General features: G+C 52.2%; 8 protein-coding genes across 8 annotated transcripts; 3 read left to right on the top strand and 5 right to left on the bottom strand.

Moving 5' to 3' along the window:
• Positions 1-410: 410 nt before the first annotated feature.
• On the top strand, positions 411-2712 carry COCVIDRAFT_98543 (hypothetical protein; the record flags this gene model as incomplete). The annotated part of the gene is made up of 3 exons (XM_014701496.1): positions 411-889; positions 939-1384; positions 1430-2712. 3 exons carry the CDS (start codon positions 411-413, stop codon positions 2710-2712), a joined length of 2208 nt encoding a protein of 735 aa, XP_014556982.1.
• Positions 2713-3032: 320 nt separating this feature from the next.
• COCVIDRAFT_37499 (hypothetical protein) lies at positions 3033-3823 on the bottom strand (the record flags this gene model as incomplete). The annotated part of the gene is made up of 2 exons (XM_014701495.1): positions 3033-3640; positions 3709-3823. The coding sequence occupies 2 exons, from the start codon at positions 3821-3823 to the stop codon at positions 3033-3035; spliced, it is 723 nt and encodes a 240-aa protein (XP_014556981.1).
• Positions 3824-5914: 2091 nt separating this feature from the next.
• Positions 5915-6611, bottom strand: COCVIDRAFT_15715 (hypothetical protein; the record flags this gene model as incomplete). The annotated part of the gene is made up of 2 exons (XM_014701425.1): positions 5915-6148; positions 6210-6611. 2 exons carry the CDS (start codon positions 6609-6611, stop codon positions 5915-5917), a joined length of 636 nt encoding a protein of 211 aa, XP_014556911.1.
• A 2274-nt stretch (positions 6612-8885) lies between these two features.
• On the bottom strand, positions 8886-11117 carry COCVIDRAFT_98457 (hypothetical protein; the record flags this gene model as incomplete). Its single annotated transcript, XM_014701494.1, has 2 exons — positions 8886-9847; positions 9896-11117. The coding sequence occupies 2 exons, from the start codon at positions 11115-11117 to the stop codon at positions 8886-8888; spliced, it is 2184 nt and encodes a 727-aa protein (XP_014556980.1).
• Positions 11118-12539: 1422 nt separating this feature from the next.
• Positions 12540-15159, bottom strand: COCVIDRAFT_37496 (hypothetical protein; the record flags this gene model as incomplete). Its single annotated transcript, XM_014701493.1, has 4 exons — positions 12540-12837; positions 12887-13289; positions 13339-15101; positions 15152-15159. The coding sequence occupies 4 exons, from the start codon at positions 15157-15159 to the stop codon at positions 12540-12542; spliced, it is 2472 nt and encodes an 823-aa protein (XP_014556979.1).
• Positions 15160-16046: 887 nt separating this feature from the next.
• COCVIDRAFT_98495 (hypothetical protein) lies at positions 16047-16338 on the top strand (the record flags this gene model as incomplete). The annotated part of the gene is made up of 2 exons (XM_014701492.1): positions 16047-16131; positions 16187-16338. The coding sequence occupies 2 exons, from the start codon at positions 16047-16049 to the stop codon at positions 16336-16338; spliced, it is 237 nt and encodes a 78-aa protein (XP_014556978.1).
• Positions 16339-16380: 42 nt separating this feature from the next.
• Positions 16381-16548, bottom strand: COCVIDRAFT_54611 (hypothetical protein; the record flags this gene model as incomplete). The annotated part of the gene is made up of 1 exon (XM_014701491.1): positions 16381-16548. A coding segment is annotated over one exon (168 nt), but the record flags the coding sequence as incomplete, so codon positions are not given.
• Positions 16549-17565: 1017 nt separating this feature from the next.
• COCVIDRAFT_98303 (hypothetical protein) lies at positions 17566-18642 on the top strand (the record flags this gene model as incomplete). The annotated part of the gene is made up of 2 exons (XM_014701490.1): positions 17566-17907; positions 18214-18642. The coding sequence occupies 2 exons, from the start codon at positions 17566-17568 to the stop codon at positions 18640-18642; spliced, it is 771 nt and encodes a 256-aa protein (XP_014556976.1).
• Between the last annotated feature and the right edge of the window lie 238 nt (positions 18643-18880).

Raw genomic sequence — 18880 nt, 5'->3', positions numbered from 1 at the left:
GGTCCAATTCTTTGTTTAATCGTCTTTTGAAGATGTTGTCGTTGCGAAAGAGGTGCGGATATTGTTACAATATGGTGTTCCTGATGTGTAGATATAAGAGCTTCTCTTCTTCGATTGCAGGTTATGGCAAAATTCTACCAGAATATGTCTGGACTGTTTCACAAGACTCACTGTCGTCGACGATGTATTGCCTGTATGGAGAGGCGCCGTTGCCCCTCTAGTCATGTGATCATGTTTTCGTCTTGCCCATTTCGGTTTAGCCCCTGTTGCTGTGGGCCCGCCGCTCGAGTTGTCAACAAACAGTATGACGAACCGGCAGCCACGACTCACGACGTACAGCATCCCGCCCACCACGACGACGCGATTGTCTCCTAATAATATAGTTACCATCGAAATACCTATCTGCGCAAATGGCGCGACTCAACGAGCCGCCGATAGCAAATCAGCCATCGGCGGAAACCATCGAAGCCGTGAAACGACGCTTTCTCAGACAAAACCGCGAACTGGCAAAGACAAACTCGACCCAATCCATACGTATCCGCAGCCTCGAGAACGATTGCTCGCGACTCCTCGCTGAAAATCTGGCACTGCGCGAGCAGGTGCTCAGCCTTCATAATACAGTCGAGTCGCGTCCAGCTTTCGACCACATCGATGCTGTCAAGCTGCAGCTTGAATCGAAGCTACAGGAACTTGGAGGCTTGGTAGCAAGCCTAACACAGACCAAGAACGGACGCGAGAAAGATGCAGGCAGGCGAAAAAGCCAGCTGCTAGCAAAGAGAAGAAGTGGAGAGGAAAGGCAGTGGAGGAGTGGGTTAGGACTACAAGAAGTCGAGAATGCAATGCTGCCTACAATCACGGAGGACAAATTTTATCCTCGAAGGACCATGGGGTACGTAGATGCTACGTATCTCCACATTGAGTTTTACTAACGTGTATAGTGCGGATGAACTTCAGCAAGTGCTGGAAGACCCTGATAGCCAATCGCCAGATATTGGCCCACCCCCCATATCGCGGTTCGATACCGAGGATCCCATCGGATTTGATCCCAGCCCAGTTGCAGAAGAGCCGCAAGAAGAGACGGTCGAGGATGGCGAGCCGTCGCTTTCGGTCAATCTCGAGACGCGTAAGAAGCGACGAGAGAGTGGGCCAAAGCTCAGCATACGCCGTGTATCCGTTTTTGAGTCTCCGGAAGAAACTGAAGAGGCACCTGCAAAACCTCTACGTACAGGAGCTAAGCGCAAGTTCAGCGTTCAGGAAGACGAGGATACAAATCAAGCCAAGGGCGATGCCTTTAGGTTTTCTCGTCGGAATGCCGCAGAAACTGAGACATCCAACGAAGAACCGAGACTCCCTACCTTGGATCGCCTTCCAGTCCTTTCAGCCAGTAAGCATAGTGATATCTTTCTTATGAGCAAAGCTAATATTGTAGAACCTGTCAACACCGACCCAGTCGTATCACCGAAAAAACAACGCTCTTCAGCTCAAGAAAAACCAGGAAAGCTAGAGAAGCCAACTGCGAAATCTCGTAGCCGCCCTCGACTGAACATTACCCGGAATAGCACGCCAGACCTCCCTTCTATACCCATACCAGAGCCCGTCCCTACCGCTGATATCATTTTGGACTCCCTACCCCCTAAGACACCAGCTGCAGATGCCATCATTTCTCCACCATCAACCGAACCCTCGACCCAAAGGCCAGAGAACAAAGATACGCCACCACCAGGTGATCTATCTTCAACCGATCAAACTGGGCAAGCTGTGCGACCGGGACGACGAGCACGTCCCCAGGTTAGCTACAAAGAGCCCAGCCTCAATGTAAAGATGCGACGTCCAGATGCAAAGCTTGTTGATGCAGTGGTTGATCGGCGGACAAGTGTCGAATCTCACAACCCACCTTCGACGGTTGTCAAGCGTGAAGCCAACGGGGAGATTGCCTGGAAACCCGTGTCTGCAGTGTCTGGAAGAGCAGCTGAGGAAGAGACTGAGGCAGGAAGTCCGCTAAGACAAAAACTGGATAGACGAGATCAGGATTCGAAAGCATCAGCTGAGCCAGAAGAGCAATCAGCTACTTCGAAGGCGATATCCGCACTCATCAACGAAACAAGCACTGCTAAAAGAAAAGTGGCTTCTACAGCTTCAAGATCTACCACAGAGTCAACTGCAGCGAAAGCTGAAGATGTTCCTGTTTCAGCAGACACGATTGCGGTAAAGGTAGAGTCACAGCAGAAGGATAGCCTGGCCGTTTTCGACTTCACGGATTCTCCACCTGCTGAAGCTGCAACTAGTCAGCGCACACGCGTCAACGAAGCCGCTAAAGCAGCCCGAAATGCGCGTCGCCATTCCGCTATGCCTGCACCAGGAGCTCCATCCACATCTGAGGAGCGAAGAGCCGAGAGGGAAAAGACAGAAGGCGCACTTCCTTCGCTACACAAGCGTACTGGGAGCGGGACTACAAAAAGTAGTAGCACTTCAAGCTTGGGAAGGAGTTCGAGTACTAACGGTGTGGCCAGGAGCACATCGAATGCTCGAACAATAGACATGAAGGACAAGAAGCTCGCTGTTGCAGGTGGGCTCCCCGATAGCGGTGGCATTAATGGCCCCAAGACAAGGGGGGAGGATGCCGTCGAATCAAAAGTGCGGGACAGGGAAAGGGAGACAAGTGCACTACGAGCCGAGCGGGCTGCCAGCAGAAGGAAGAGTATGATGCTTTAATGACCAAAAGAAGTCAGCATGTAAAATGTGGGCATCAATGTGTTATTTGGGTAACAGAATGGCGTTGGTACGGTCTGATCTTAGACTTGGATGATGGCGTTTTTTTCCTTGCGCATATGATACCTAGACCCGCCTCCTGTATGTCGGGATGTTGGTCGCTTGTTCTTGCAGCATGTATATCATTTTCTTTTTTGCTATTCTCTTCAAAAGCTACGAAAGTCTCTGTTTGAGGGGATCTTTGTCATGAAATACATTGCGTTATGGGGTATCTCTGTTTTATCATGATGAAGCAAATGTCCAAATTACTCTTTTTTTCTTTTCTACTTGGCTTTAGATTGTCCAGCAGCTTTGTTGTTCAGCTCCTCGAGCGCATCCATATCGATGATTCTCAACTCTGTCCTCGCCCATAATACCACGAAGCAAATGAGACCGGGCAAGAAGCCCCCGCCCACCATGAACCCCTGGCTCCAGTCTCGTTCTATCCAGACCTCAGATAGAGCGAGGATTCCACATAGCGCCCGATTCACCGTAGTAATATTATCCGCAATCGCATCCGCCGTAGTCTCCGAAATATACGGCACAGGCCTTCTCACGCTCTTTTCCGTCGTCTTTTCCCAGCTAGGCGTCTTGTCGTAGATCCCAATCCTGGGTTTATTCTTCGTTTTGCGCGCAGACGCGGCGTTGTTGTTGTTGTTGTTGTTGTCGATTATCGCGCCTTTGTTGGGTGGGAGCGGGAGAAAGTACAGAGTGTATGCTGAGGCGAGGAAACTTGCTATCGCGGCGATGCTGGGGAGGAACGTGGAAAGCGAGAATAGGCGGGGAATGTAGAGGAGGATGGGGAGTAGAGGAAGGACGAGCAGGAAGAGCGTATATTTGTGGGTTGTGGATGTATCGTGTGCGCTTAGGGTTTGGAGGAGGGCTGCGCGGTCTATTTGTTTGGTTTTTTTGCAGTTAGTACACCTGGGTTTGGGATAGGGTGGATGCGGAAGTAAGTGCCTTGTTCATCCATTCCTGCTTCTACGGCATCTTCGTCGTCGGATTCAGAGGGGTACTTGAATGTTTTGCGGAGACGTTGCGTCGCAACGGTTTCGGCGCCTCGGAGCTTTTCCATGTTTTTTTATTATAGCATGCACAGCGGTATGTATTGGGTTTTGGGGGAGTAGAAGGACAGAAGAAAGCAAATGGTGCTTTAAATATGCGACAGGAAGGAATGCGATTGTGGAGTGCGAAGCGGATTGTGAAATGTGGCAGTTATGCGCAAGGCACCAGTTTGGTTGTTTGGCCTCGGACGAAGCGAATGACGTTTGTGTGGGGGTGGGAACTGGGGATTCCAGACCCTACAGCTAGCGCCAGGCGGCTATTGAGAATCGCAGTAAGATCAGCGATGCCTTTTTTTTTCTTTGCGGGGTTCAGAAGGTTATTCTATGGGATTGTTGATCTTGCGTTCCCCGATCGAATTATGTGATAGGTTGTTGGCTAGTAATAGGGCCCTTTCGTCCGAAGCTAGCTCTTACAGACGCAATGCTCCGACTACCATAATGCCCCACCATAGCCGCGCGCATCTTTAGTGTAAGGTAAGATGCTCATTGTTGTCGAGTTGACATGAGAAATACTGATTCGCGATATTCATTTCTTGTACACCTTGTTCAGATATCCGCTCACCTGTACCACGTCTTTTCTCTCTCTCTTCAACTGCCACGCAGTATGAGGAAGAATTTGAATTCAATTACGACTTGCCACAAATTTCTTCCCTACTCTTAAGCATACTGTAAAGTGTTTCAATCCGACACATTTCGTAGTACTCAGAGGCGCTGAACAACAGCAGAAGAGTAACGTGTCATTGTACAAGTCAATGGCTTTTTATAATCGTCACACACGGACCATTCTCATCTTGGTTCTGGTCCGACCACAGACCGCAAACTGAATTACTCCTTCCAGCGAACACCGACTCAACCCCACTCACTCTTTACGATACGGCATCTCCGTTGAGACCAGATACGTAATTACGTTTTCCTACCATCACCTCAACTGACAGCCTCTAGTCGCACGCTTTGATAATACACACAGTCACTCCCCTACCACTCCCCCATTGTGCCTTATACCCCCAATCCATCCACTCAAAACAAGTAAAACCCACCGAATCCCCACCCCCCCTCTTCGGCGTGTTTCTCCCTTTGCTAAGAAGAATCATACTCACATCGGGCATCCCGCCGTCGGGGCGTTTCTGACATTTATCCCGATGATAAACAGCCATCGGCGAGTTCTGCATACATCGACACTGCCTATTCTAGTAACTTGAAAACTTGGAAAATGCGCCGAATGAAGACGAATACCGTCATCTCTCAATGCATTGGTGTCGTGCAATTCGGCGGGAAGGGGGGGCTACGCCTAGTGATGGTGTAGAAGGTCGTAGGGAAAGAGGTGAAGGGAAAGTTCCGTTAAAGGTAGACTGCTTCAAATGCGTTGCATGTTCTTTTCTTTTTTCTCTATCTTTTCGATCATTCAAGGGGCTCTTTTTGTCCCGATAAGTACCAATCCCTTATCCCAATCGGGAATACTCGTTTAAGCCTTTTACCACTCAGCGTTCCACTTCAACATCTCAATTTCGCTCGAACAGTCCAAACATCCGTGGAGACACCAGGCAGCCCCCCAACCCGATTGAAACCTCCCACTTGGTGTTTCGTATCTTTCAGACTCCGATTCCTGAATCCTACCGGGTCATATGAACAACTCACTCGTTCAAGGACACGGGAGCCCTGTTGTTAGGACGATCGGTCAAGATAGGTCTTTTTGCGTCTGCTACTTCAGGGAGTATTCCCTGTATGAGACAAGAGACAAGGGGACCACACAATAGAACAGTTACATTAGTCAATTGAATGTAAAGGCGACACGTCATATGTATGAACACGTCAGAAAGGCAGCATATTGTTCTTGTAATAGTGCGGGAAAAAAAGTAATTCAATTAAAGTAGTAGTAATGTCGTGATCTCATATGCCCGAGCACTTCGCGCCAGATCCGTTTGAAACCTTGTCCCTTGCCAAAAGAGGCATCCCTCCATACTTTCACCCATGTAGAACACAAAGTCGTGTCATGCACACACATAGACATACTCAGTTGTTGTTTTTGAATGTCGTAGTAGTAACAAGTAACAAAAAAAGAAGTAATTTTTATGTGCATGTCAAACCCCCCTCCAGTCCGGCGCTTAAGCCCTGGTGGAACCACGTTTAGGACCCATGATGTCGTCTACAAGGTCATTCCAAATTTGCCTGGCCATGCCCTCACCCTCCTGGCGGGTGGCTGAGAATTTGCTGGCGACGCTGTTGGCGATGCTCTGGTAGCCAAATGAGTTGTTGTCGGTAGTGTCAGACATGGCCGAGGGAGAGTGGATGTGTGTGGCGTCACTGCCAACAGCGTAGATGGTGGGCTGCATGGGCACCTACACGTATCTCAAGTCAGTTCTATGTTCCGTGTGTTTAGTAGAAATGGGATAAACGTACCACACCCTCGCTCTCGGCAGAGTGACCCTGGACGTCAGCCCATGGCAAGATGGGGACCCTGATACCCAGAGGGGCGCTCCTGGTCTCCGGGTCGAAGCCGGGAATGTAGGCAAAGTCCAGAGTGCTGCTGTCGCCAACTGACTTCCTACTCCTGGAAGTGTTGAAGCGGCGGACATTGTTGCCCGACTCAGTGGCTTCAGACACAGCGGCGGAGTGCTCGCCAGAGAGGCGAATTGGACCGCGAGAGCGATTTGAGCCGTATGGCTTGTCGGTTGTGAGAAGGGAGGAAGATGATGTCGAGCCAGTCATGGACAATTGTCGGACTGTAAGGCGGGGTCCGAGAAGGCGGGGACCCGCAGCAAGAGCGCTGAGGGCGCGGATGCTAGGTTTTGATGCGGCCATTGTGAGGTGATGTGAAGTGATGTGGTATGGTGTTGGAAGAGGGGAAGGAAAGAGTAGGAGGTGCAGCGCAATTGAGAGCGAAGCAGCAGATATAGTGATTGGGTAAGAGCGGAAAGAGGACGGTTTGGTCGTAGCCCACAGTCTAGATTGGGAAGAGATAAGGTTGGGGGGGATTGGTAAACGTCAGCACGTCCCGGAGTTTCTCGGAGTATGCAAGTGCTATCAGGCTATCCGGCAGTAAGGTATAGGCAGGCGTTGACAGGTAGGATGGCAGCTGAGAGGGTGGTCGCGATGGATGAGGGGAAGCTGGCCCTTTAACCCGCGCAGCCTCGCCCAAGTCGCCTCACATGGTCAGATGTTCTTGGCCCAGAGGGTCTGGATTACTCTTACTCTGCACAAGGCGGTCAGTGTGTTGTCGGGCGACTCAGTACAGCCCCTCTGTCTGTTCACTTCATAACGAGTGGATTGTTCGGGGATGCAACGACGGACTCCGAGGCGCGTGTTGTATGGGTTGCATTGTCGAGTGGAGCTGAGCGGTACGGGCTAGAGCCGAAGGGGCATAAGGGCGCTCCCGAGCCAATGGGCGCGCCCCACTACTATACTATGCGCAGCACGTCTCCCCGCACTTTTTTTGGGTTGCAGCGAACGCGTGCTTGTCACGAACCATCTCAGGTCACCGACATGTCATCTGAGTTTCGCATCAAAAAAATGAGGGGTCGTGGCCAAACGCTTCAAAACGCCCAAGACGCGGACCTGCGTCCGCTATGCCGTCTCTCTTGTCGCCTCATCAGGATGCTTCGAAAATGTCGGTGTAGGGCCTTGGTGGACGCACAGTCAACAGGGGGGATCGCCATAGGCCTAGCGATGTCGGCTCCTTCCCGCAACCATGCACAGTGTACGACTTGTGCCTCTACGATCGGCTCTCCACCTAGTCGACACAAGCCTTGCGTGACACTTTGGGGCGCGAATGAGGCGTGCAGTTGCACCATCACCACCAGCCTATGGCAGCTCCCCACCAAAGACGTTCGACAGCGGTCATTCTGTCGGCGCTTCTGACTGGCCTAATCATGACGGCAGCATGATGGTATCTTGCATGCTTGCGTGTCGTCTTTCTGTACGTGTACTTATCTGCCTCCTGACTGCTGGCTATTGGGTGTTTGTTGGGACCATGCGATCAAAGGGACAAACTCCGGCGACACTACCTTGGACAAGGCGTCTGCACAGACTGTTCCTGTCGACCAACATCTTCTGGATTCTTGGAAGGTCGCAAGGTCTGCCCAAACAAGTAAAGTGAGGCTGGTCAACATGAATAGCACGTCCCACTGCCCTGACTAACATACAGATGCCCCACCACAAACGCCCACCCACCATCAACCCCGCCAAGCTTCCTGTATCCTTTATGGAATTCTACCAAGGTCAAGAACGATACTACTCAGAAATTTGCCATCAAATCAGATGAAGAGCATCGGCCTGATGGTCTAGTGGTATGATTGTCGCTTCGTAAGCTTGCCCCGCCGCCACCAACATCCAACCAACATCGTCCTAACAACCATCTAGGGGTTTTTCTACCTGGATACAGTGTATCTGTTATGTGACAGGCCCCGGGTTCGAATCCCGGTCAGGCCCTTTGCATCCTTTTTGCCTTTTTTTTCTTTGATGGTGCTTCTGCTATGGCTTCGCGTGTGTAGTTGCCATCTTCTTTTCTGTGGCTTCGGGTGGGGGGAGGTGGAGGTATGGCACTGCCTTTCATTTTGCTCGGCTTACGGAGCGCTGTTGATAGCACAAGCGAACATCTTTTTTGTTGTAGTCACATCGAGGAGAAGCAACATGACAAGTGGAAAAAGAAAGTGCACATTTTTAAACTTTTTTTCTACGCCTTAGCAAGCCACACGTGACTTGCTTTGTGCGCTCATTGTCTCTGACTGTTGCGGCTAACATATCACATTTACTACGGGTACAGTGCAAACGCCCAAAGGTACATTTCGTGTATGGTATCTGCAATCATCTAGACGAAAGAAAAAAACAGCACCTTCCACATCGCCTTAGGTAAAACTCCCAGATGTTGTTCAATCCCAAGCCCAAAGGGGTATAAGTCAACCCTGCTTTCGCGCCATGAAGCAATGAAAGTGGTATATAAGCGCAGTACATACAAGGAAGCGACAGAAAAGGCGGTAACGCAGCAAAGAAAATCCAGGTCATAAACGTGTGACAAATACGGTCAAAAGATCCACCCTGAAAGGAGGAACGTGTAACAAGTCGTAGAGTTGAAGAACATCATCGGCCATCATAAGAGTCGCTCACCCACCCATTGTTGTTGCCTGCATACATGGGCTGTTGGTTACTCTGCTGATAGTCGTTTTCCTCCTCGAAATACTCTCCTCCACTCGAAGCATCGAAGCTACTGCGCCCGCTAATGTCACCATCTTCGTCAGGCGGTCCAGCAGGAAGCTGATCCCACTGGATACCTGCGAGCGCAGGGTATTGCGCCAGAAGAGCGGCAGGCAAGAATGGCTGTGGCGCCTGCATACCACCAGCCTGGGGGAATGGCTCAAAGCCAGGCTGTCCAGGCATCATACTGTTGAAGTTTTGAGCGGGCATCGGTGCAAACATGCCATTGCCATTGTTCATCTGCTGATTCTGACCGTTCCATTCACCCTTCTCGCGTGCTTCTTCTTCCAGCAAAGGTCGAATACAAACACGACCTGCTTCGGACCGGAAGTGCCGACCAAGAGCATCTGCGCGGGCGAAGCGCCTGCCGCAGCCCCAGCTGTTGCCGTCCTTGAGGTTACCACGGCAGACAAACTTCTTCTCTCCAGAGTGGAGACCCTCGTGTCTCTTTCGGTCGTGCTGGCGCGCAAACGCCTTGCCGCAAACACTGCAAACAAAAGGGCGCTCGTCTGTATGTGTGCGTAGATGCGATCGGAGATTGTATGCTCGTGTAAAGCGCTTTGGGCACAGAGTACACTGAAACGTCGCTGGGTGTTTTTGCGTACGCTTAGGGTTCGAGCCATCGGCAGGCGCGGGTCGCGTGGGGTCTGCGAGGTCTAAGATGTAGTCGCGATTGGGCATGCTCGATGTGGACGATCGGCGGGACGATTTTCCAGAGGGTGAAGGGGAACGAGACTTTGCAGCATTGGGAGAAAGTGATCGATGAACGCCCGAGCCAGGAGTAGAAGCGCGCGAGCTGACACTGCTGAAAGGGTCAGATTTGGCACGAGACCTGTTCCGACTACGTGCTGTCGTGGTGTTAGCATAACTCATACAATGCAACTTAAGCTACTTACATCGGTCGGGCGGGCTCAATGCATCCAACTGGGGTTCAGCTTTTGGTGGCTCGAAGCTTGCTTGTCGTGAGGGCGGTGCGAAGTCAATGTTGATTTCTGGTGGTGACATTGCATCTGCTTGGCCAAATTCAGGCATAGGCTGGTTCAGTAATGGGAATGGCTCCGAGTTCTGGCTAGAGAAGCCATTCACACCTTGAGGCGCATAGGGGTTCATGCTTCGGTTGAGGCCAAATGTATCCGGCTGGAACTGTGGCAGAGCCTGTTGATTCTGGGGCAGCAGACGAGGTGAGATATTGGGGGTGTTTGAGGCGCTGATGTGCGCATTGCTGTTGTTCAGGTTGAATCGGTCAAACCCAGGAACGGGGTCCTGAAATAGCTGCGGGTCATGTTGCGCGTGAAGGAGAGGTGACGGCTGGTCGTTATCGAAGCTATCATGCTGGTGTAAGTATGGCGAGTTGTGCGCCGAAGATGCGACATCTGAGTAGCCAGCGTCACTGCCTCCTCTGGACCTAGGTCCTCCGAAGCTTGCACTCGCCATCTGACCCCATTCTGAAGTTTGTCCGTAAGCTGCGCTGGGGTCAAGCGACGTGTGTCGCGAATGACCTGGGGATCGGAATGCACCGTGAGCCATGTTGGGCGAAGCATGCGGACTTGAGCCTTGGTGATTGTTCATGTTGGGAAGAAGGTGGGGTGGTGTCGGCGCGTTATGCGGTGCGGCTGCCATCTGATGCATGAGATCTGAAGGGTTGACGGACTGATTCTGCTGCGACTGCGTGTCGAGAATGTGAGGATCAAGCGTCTGGCCAAGGTACGAAGACAAGGACGGGTTTTGCCCAAGGTCGTTTGTCTGGAAGAAGTTGTTGAAGTCGGGGTTGTTTGTGTTTGCTAGATCGAGGGGGTCAGGCGAGATGTTGTTATTGCTGCCTTGGGGGCCAAAATGCGGTGTGTTGCTTTGCGAGAGACTCTGCGAGGCCTGCAGGAAGCTTGGATCGGAAAAGGCGGTTTGCTGGGAGAAGGACTGGCCCTGGCTTGCAGTGAGGAACTGTGGGTTGCTCAACCCCGCGCTTGTGACGGCGTAGGAGGAAGGGTCCTGGATGGCGTCGAAGCCCAAGACGGCGTTGGGCTGATGCTGGAATGGCGGCTGTGAGGCGGGGGAGGGGGAGTGGTCTTTATGAGCATGCTGGCCAGCTGAGGGGGAGCGCCCCCGTTGCTGGATGTCCATGATGTAGGTATTCGCGTTCCTAACAATAGGTGGGATGTGGAGGGAGTGAGCCCTGAGAGCCGCGCTTGGGCCCGCGTGGAGAAGTCAACGACACCAAGAAACAGGCACGACCGCTGAATGGTCCAAAGTCCGCCAGGAACGCGCAATGTACTCTCTTGACTGGCTTGACTGCTGGGGCTGGTGAGTGTGAAGGAGGCGCAGTGTCGTCGTCGGTCGCAGACACAGCCCACCTCACGAAGAGCAATGTCGCTCGAAGCGGTCTAGTCTGCTATTATTAGCCCCGCGATGGAAATCCCACTGCAAGAGTTCTCTCGTGAGTTCCCGCGTTTCAGTCGCTTGAGCAGTGAAACGGTCAGGCTGGGTGAGGAATTATGCGTTGTCCTTGAAGACGTTGAACGGACCCTGGAGGAGAGGTAGGTTGCTTGCCGTGGTCTTGTGCCGATACGAGCAACTCAAGACGCACAGAGAGAGAGAGCGAGAACGCGCGCGCACAAGGACAAGACACGCCGGCGGAAGATGACTGGTATCGTGGGAACGACAGCGGGCTGATCTGGCAGCGCGCCGTTGGTTTGGGAGAGCTGAGCTGAGCTGACCGCTACCCGACAGCTGTGACGTTTTACAGAATCAGTGTGCTAGATGCTCCCACCGCCCCAACCTTATACACCTAGGTCGCTTCTGGTCTACCATGTACTGGTAAATGACAGGTGTGAATTTGGGCGGGCATCTCACTTGGCCCACGCTCCAGCCAGCTGCAACCAGTGGTCGCCGTCAGAATTGCAGAAGACCAGTATCGCCGAACCGCCATGAAACGGTCGGCATCAACCTGACCGGCGGCAAAGCTGCACGTGCAAAACCGCAGATTTGATTTCACGGGTCGCGCTACTTCTTGGCAGAGGGCGTCCAGGGCCGGTGGGTGATCCTTTGTGCACTGCCTCGCTTCCACACACATGTCGCAAGGCACACTCCCCCAAGGCTGATTACCACGTCCCCACCATTATACGTACATACACCAAGCCCTTATGCCCTTTCTGGCAAACTATGTGCAACACAACGTCCCTTCTGCAGCAGTATATTTATAGCATTTGTCCTTCGGGCAATTACTTCTTGGAACCATGTCTGTGCACACGTAATGTCCTCTCCGTGTGCTGCATCTACTACACAATTACACGGCAACGACGCACCGGCCCAGGGTCCAATGACCTAAGTCTCGATGGTATTGATCTTTACTGCATAACCCACTACCTTATCTTGGATTACGAAGCTGCTATGGCCTGGCCCCGCCTTCTCTTCGTGTGGCGAGAAAGGCTACACGTATTGACTTGGTCCAAAACAAAAGTCTTCTTGTCGGCCATGGGTATTATCCAATATACTGTGTAGTTGCCCGTGAAAAATGAACCGATGCCGATGGCACCCTTGGCGGGTTTAACCAAATTTCAGTCCTTGGGCAGGATCCCACCTCCCGTCTTGCGGAGGTCCGCCCGAAGGCCGAGGATTGCCAGACGCTGTAGGGGGGCCACCAAACCGTATCCCTACTTCTGGAGTCCACATGCCCGCAGTCGGAGGCATGCTTGCCCTCGTAGGCGTTGGTGCAGTCAGTGGCTCTTCAGCATGTGCACTTGCGCCATAGTGGGGATCCTGTGCGTCGGCCTGCTTCTGTTGCTGCAGTGAGCTTGACGCTGCTTGCTGAAGACCGAGGGAGCTCATCCGCGTAGTAAGATCGCTATCTGTCGTCAGTACAGAGCAATAAACCACTGACTGCACCAACATACCTTTCCAGATGTGATGCTTCGGACTTGCGGTTGTAGGCAAAAGTCCGCGCTTCATCCCTGAACCGATTCACAATCTTGGCAAGGTCGTTGTAAAACTTGCGGCCAACATCAAGGTTGGAGATGATTTCCTTGTACTTGAAGTATGCGTTCTCCAAGTTTTGCAATGCCTGTTCACGTTTCTTAGTAGACTGGTCTCCGCGACGAGCGATCAAAAAGGCAGCGTTTGCGTCTTGTAGCCGTTTGATCGCCTCGGCCTGTTCCTTTTCTTCTTCTTGAACCATGTCCAAGTCAGCATCGTACATCTGTAGTCGCTTATCGAACAAGCCCTCAAACTGTACAGCCTCGATCGTCTGCATAGGATACTCCCGCTCTAAGCGAGCGGCTTCGCGCAGCAGCTCCGGGTCTAATGTCTCGTCAGGGTTTGGTCAGCGACATGGCAGTGCAACACCTACTTATGTCATCTTGTTTCGCCTTGGTCCTCAACGCCTCAATCTTTCGCCGCCGTCTGCTCTCAAGTCGACTCACTTCATTGAAGCTGCCTCGTAACTTGACGGCTTCACGTTCTACATCTCCAGTAATGGCAGGTCTCCGGCCACTGGGCACATAGTTCTCCAGTTCATGGTCGGGTCCACTGAGTAGCTTGATGAAGTATTCATTTTCCTTGAGCTTTGTCTTTACAATGTTGTCGCTGTTTGTTGCAGCCTTGAAATAGCCATCAATTTCAGCAATCTGAGCGTGTAGTTTGGGCGCAGCCTGCGCGGCAGGTGGTCGGGTCCATTGCTCAGTGCCAAATTTTCGACGTGCGCCTTCATCCTCTGCAGCTTCTGAGCGCAGGATGTCGACACCTTCCTGGTAGATAGCTTGGTCAGTATACATGAGTTTCTTGGTGTCTTCCATGGAGCGTAGGAGCCGGTTGATGCCATCCTGTTGGCGTATCTCATCAGCGTGAGCAACCAGACCTGGCGGCAAGCCCAATGGCTTCTCGAGAGCTTGGAGCGATCCTGGCAGGTTCAAGCTACGGAGTACCTCGTGAATCTTGTCTGTCAACGCTTCCAGCTGCTCAACAATCTGGCCGTTGACCAATCGATCGCGGCGATCAACGTAGATGCTTGCTGCCAGGTGCACTGAGTATGGTACCAGTTTGGAAAAGAGTGCTGGGCCGAGCTCGCCATGCTCCCCTAGCATTGAGTTGGACTCTGCAATCTCCTTTGGAACCCTTGCAACTACCATATTTGCTCTGTCCAGTATCTTGAGTTCTGCCTTTGGTGGAACGGGTAACAGGTATATCATGTCGTTGTCTTTTTCGGCGCGCTTCAGGTCTTCGGTTATGCGATTCTTCAAGCCGTTCAGATCAGCCAACACAGCCTTGTTGATGTACCGTTGTTCTTTGAGGGCTTCGTTAACGCATGTGAGACTGTCGCGTAGCCTTGCAACCTCTTCGCCATACTTGCGCTTCTCGAGAGAGTCGCAAGCTGCACGGTACTGGGCAGCGGCAGCAAAATGATGGTGCTTTGCTGTCATGTGGTGTATCCACTCGCTGCTGATTGCATCGGATTGTATACCTGCGTCCCCTGCTTCATTATAGAGATCCGACACGCGTGCGGCTAGCTTTGCAATCGTGGCATCTTTCAGTCCATCTTTGACCGCTTTCTGCCAGAAACACTCCTGGGCCTGAGCCAGCAGAAGCTTCTCCAAGCACTCGAGTGTCATAAGATCCATATCCTCTGGAGGTTCGGTCCGAAGATCGGGCAAGATGTTGTTTCTCAGGTGGGACAAAATGCCGGCGCCGAGACAGAAGTTGTTGGCGGCCGCTTTCAGCCCGTCTGGCGTGCTTCGGTTGGACGACATTGCCAGTTGGGAGTACATGGCGGCGAGGTTGAACATGATGTTGGCGAGTTCGAATCGGAGATTATTGCGCGATGTTGGGCGGCTCGTGTTGTATCCCAGCGCAGGATACCAAGGGAACTCGACGCCGATATCGATGGGAAACTTGCCGCTCAGCCATATCAGCTGCGCGGCGTATTGCTGCAGCTTGGGGATGTTGCTCGGATGGGCTTCCTGAGCATGTGTGGCGACGGATCGGAGCCTCTCGAACGTCTCGATGTCCTTGGTGAACATGTCCGGGTGCTGGTCATATTTGGACGAGATGTACTGCTTGACGGCATCGCTGAGGTTGACCGAGTGCGAGCGTCTGAAGGGAAGGAAGAGGATGTTGCTGGCCATTTGGTAAGCAGAAGGACATGTCGAGGCCTGCGTGGTACCTACGAAGCCATGGCAGAGGAATGTTTTTTTTGGCTGGCATGGACAGCACAAGCTCTGCCCAAAGACGTCACCGCCGCAGTCGCAGGCCAGCTCAGGTCCCCGCGCTAGCCAACGTGGGGCCGCCGCTCAGTCTCAGGGTTCAGCATCAGGAACAAGACAAGATTAGCACGCGACATGGGGCCAGATGATGCTGGGCGACTCTGCGTTTCTCTGCTTGGCTATAAAGGAAACAAGTAGACCTTGCAACATGCGAGCAGCGCGAGAAACCGTTTGGTACCTCATGGGTTATGTCTCCGCAGCCTGATTATTGGGCGTTTCTGATCGGACCGGTATTCAGTACTTATTCCCATCTCAAGTCTGTCCGGACGACACGGAGCATCGCATCACCATGACACTCGTTGCTGATGCTCGCCACGCGGAGAATGCGGAACGAGCGACAGTTTTATTTACAGAGGCACGGCAGGGGACACGGTGTTGTCCAGAGGATCAGCAATGGCACAATTTCCATTCTGGGCCCAAGGACGTTCTCCGTGAGCAAGTTTCACCCCACTAAATTGTCCGACCCTCAAACCTAAGATGAGAAATGCACCTGGCTGAGGCGCAACAGGTTCCACCTGCCGGACTGTCATGGCAAAGGTTGCATGTGTCAGCGAAGCACGACCACAATCTATTGCAATCTAGCCGAATTGCACCATTGTCTTGAAACTTGCTCATGTCCCTTGGTCAAAGTCCCTACCTACGCTAGCGCGCGATGTAGTCGATTATATATACCTCTTGCGTGACCGCTTCATGATTGCTAACATACAACAGCAAAATCTCGGCAAATCCACCTTAGCCATCAAGACCACTACCACCATCCCTCCAAGCAAGCCTATATCACACACCTACAACCTACAAAATGACCCACACATACAAGTTCAACGTTGCCATGAGCTGCGGCGGCTGCTCTGGCGCCATTGAGCGCGTGCTTAAGAAGCTCGAAGGTCAGTATCTTGCTCAGCACCAGTTGCGCCACCACAGTCTCTAACAAGCATGCAGGTGTTGAGTCGTACAATGTCTCTCTCGAGAACCAGACTGCCGAGATTACCGCTGCCGACTCGCTCGACTACGACACCGTTCTGGAGAAGATCAAGAAGACCGGCAAGACGGTCAAGTCGGGCGAGGCCGACGGTGAGGCCAAGGAGGTCTAGGGCAGAGCATGCGCCGCCAACGGGCAATGATTTTTTCAGTACATTTGTTTTTTTTGTTTCTTTTGGACAAGACGCGGTGAATATTACTACGGTCGCATTGTGAGTAAGCCTTTGTGCTGCCGCGACGGCCCTGTACACCTCGAGCAACGTATACATAGATGTTGCAATTGAATAAGGATACCCCGCACCATAATATACGTACATATACATGATGGCCTGTGAAGTGCAACGCATCATTTTGCAGAGACTCCAGCAGACGCAACCCCATAAGCCATACGTCAGAGCTGTAGTTTGACGTCGTATTGCACGCCGTATTGCGCGCCGTATTGCGCACCGCCTGCTCGCGGCGTCTCGGTGTTCCACCAGATTGCTTCTGCCCCAAGCGGCGCGGCGAGGTCACATGCTACGAGGTGAAGCCGGGTCGCCGTTCCTGCCTGGCCGCCCACAACGCCCAGTGCCATACTGGTCGCCATGGCATCTGCAACCCTCGTCCTTCCATGGCAGCTGACCATACTCACCTCCGACTCTTCCCTTTACCTCCGTTTTTAGGCCCCTTCGGACCAGATTCGAGTTAGGCCATGGTTCCTGAATACGCGATTACGGTTCGGCGCTGCCGCTGATTGTGCCGCCTACCCAGAGTCATGGTCCATTGACATGGTCGCAAATGGTGATGCCTAGCATCCTCAATCTCTCGGTACCACTGCAGCATCAGGACGGCACATAGGCAACAACATTATGCACCAGACGCCCCCCAAAAATAACGGCATCTATACCTAGGCACATTGTAACTGCTTGTCTTAATATGAAGAAAAAAACCAACGTATGAATGAGTGCAAGTCCACCAGACAACGTCATGTCTAGAGTTAATGGTGGAGGTCGGGAACTGTCGGTTCGCGAACGGGCCCTAACCGGAAAGTCATCAACCTTCCCAGGGGCTGAGCCGCATTGCAATTCACCAATGCACATCATCAGTATAGCGCAAGAGCACCATGTAAGCGCGGCATTTATCTCCGTATGACGCTTGGGCGTGGCGTCTGCTACCCTTGCCAACGTTACGTGGATTTGAGTGATGCAGGATGGCTCATCACCTACGTAGTGTGTGATATAAAGCTCTTCCTCAGGCCACAAGGCGAGAATACATTATTCACACCAGGCCTTACAGCTTCGGAAGTTTCAGTCTAGCCTACTTTACATTCAAATCTCTTCTCAGTCCTTCCTCACATCCTCATGACGTCTCCCACAGGAAATTCTAGTATTTCCTTTCCAAGCCAAGCGGACCTCTTCTATTATTGCACCACATCATCGACCTCGCAAGAAAACCTCGATATTCACTATGCACCACCGTCAAGATCCTCACTGAAAATCGGTGTCGTCATTCTCGGTCAAGTCCAATTGCTCGACTTGGCCGCTCTCGACCTTCTCGCCATGATTAGCAAAAGTCGGATCAGCAAATGCAACCCCACGGCCGCAGCACTGGACCAAGCCGTGGACGAAATCGACATTCGATACGTTAGCATGACGGGAGAAGGCAGTTTCCCCGTCACAGCTGGCTCGCGAATGCCGGTGACGGTGAGCTAAAACCTTCGATATCGATCCTATAAAACCACCACCCACCGAACCCGACATGCCTTTTGTGTCCATACTCCCTCCCTCCCCCCGTTACACCACGCTCTCCCAACCAAGAAGAAACCGCCTTTTTGGCACCGCTGGATTCGCCCGGTCTTGGCTACTCTTTTTTTACCATATCAAAGTAGTCATCTCTGACAAGTCTGGCACGGGAGAGATAAAGGTTAACACGATCCCCTCACACCCCCTTCTTCTCCCTCCCAAAAAACATGTATATCAACAAAAACAACTGACTCATTCCAACCACAGAACTCCTTCACCAACGCCCCCCAATTCGACATCCTCCTCATCCCGGGAACCTCAATCCTAACCAACCTCCCTCCCCCGGCCTCTTCCTTCCTCACCTCCCAATGCCTCAACACAAACCTCCTCGCCATCATGACCATCTCCTCAGGCATCGCCCACCTAGTCCAAGCAGGGAGTCTCCACGGCACCCGCGTTGCAGCGCCGCGCTCCCTGCTACCTTGCTTGCAACACCGCTTTCCGGAGACGGAATGGCAGTATGCGCCTTGGGCGCGGCACGGTAAGGTTTGGAGCTGCAACTCGCCTGTTTCCGGCCTGGATATGGTGGTGGAGTGGATGCGGGAGTATTTTTGGGATCGCCAGGAGGCTCTGGCTTGTGTGGTTGGGGTTGCCGGTGTAGGCAGTTTGTACGAGTATAGTCATTGTGATTATTGAACTTTGGATTCCTGCGCATGAACTGGGATTTGTACTCTTTCTTTCTTTTTCTTTGGTAGAGGCAAACTCTCTACTCTTTTACGAGACTTTTGGGGCTGTACTTTACATCTTTTCCTTTTTTTAGGGGGGGGGGGGCTTCACTGGATCGTAGCGCCGGGTTTTGGCTGCTCTCTGGAGGAGATGTAACATTATTATAGGTTTTGCTAAGACAAGGTATGTACACTATCATTTTCATTTT

This window comes from Bipolaris victoriae, assembly GCF_000527765.1.
Source record: "Bipolaris victoriae FI3 unplaced genomic scaffold scaffold_39, whole genome shotgun sequence".
Lineage (NCBI taxonomy): Eukaryota > Fungi > Ascomycota > Dothideomycetes > Pleosporales > Pleosporaceae > Bipolaris > Bipolaris victoriae.
The sequence above is the reverse complement of the archived record's forward strand: the minus strand, read 5'-3'. Positions and strand labels throughout refer to the sequence as shown.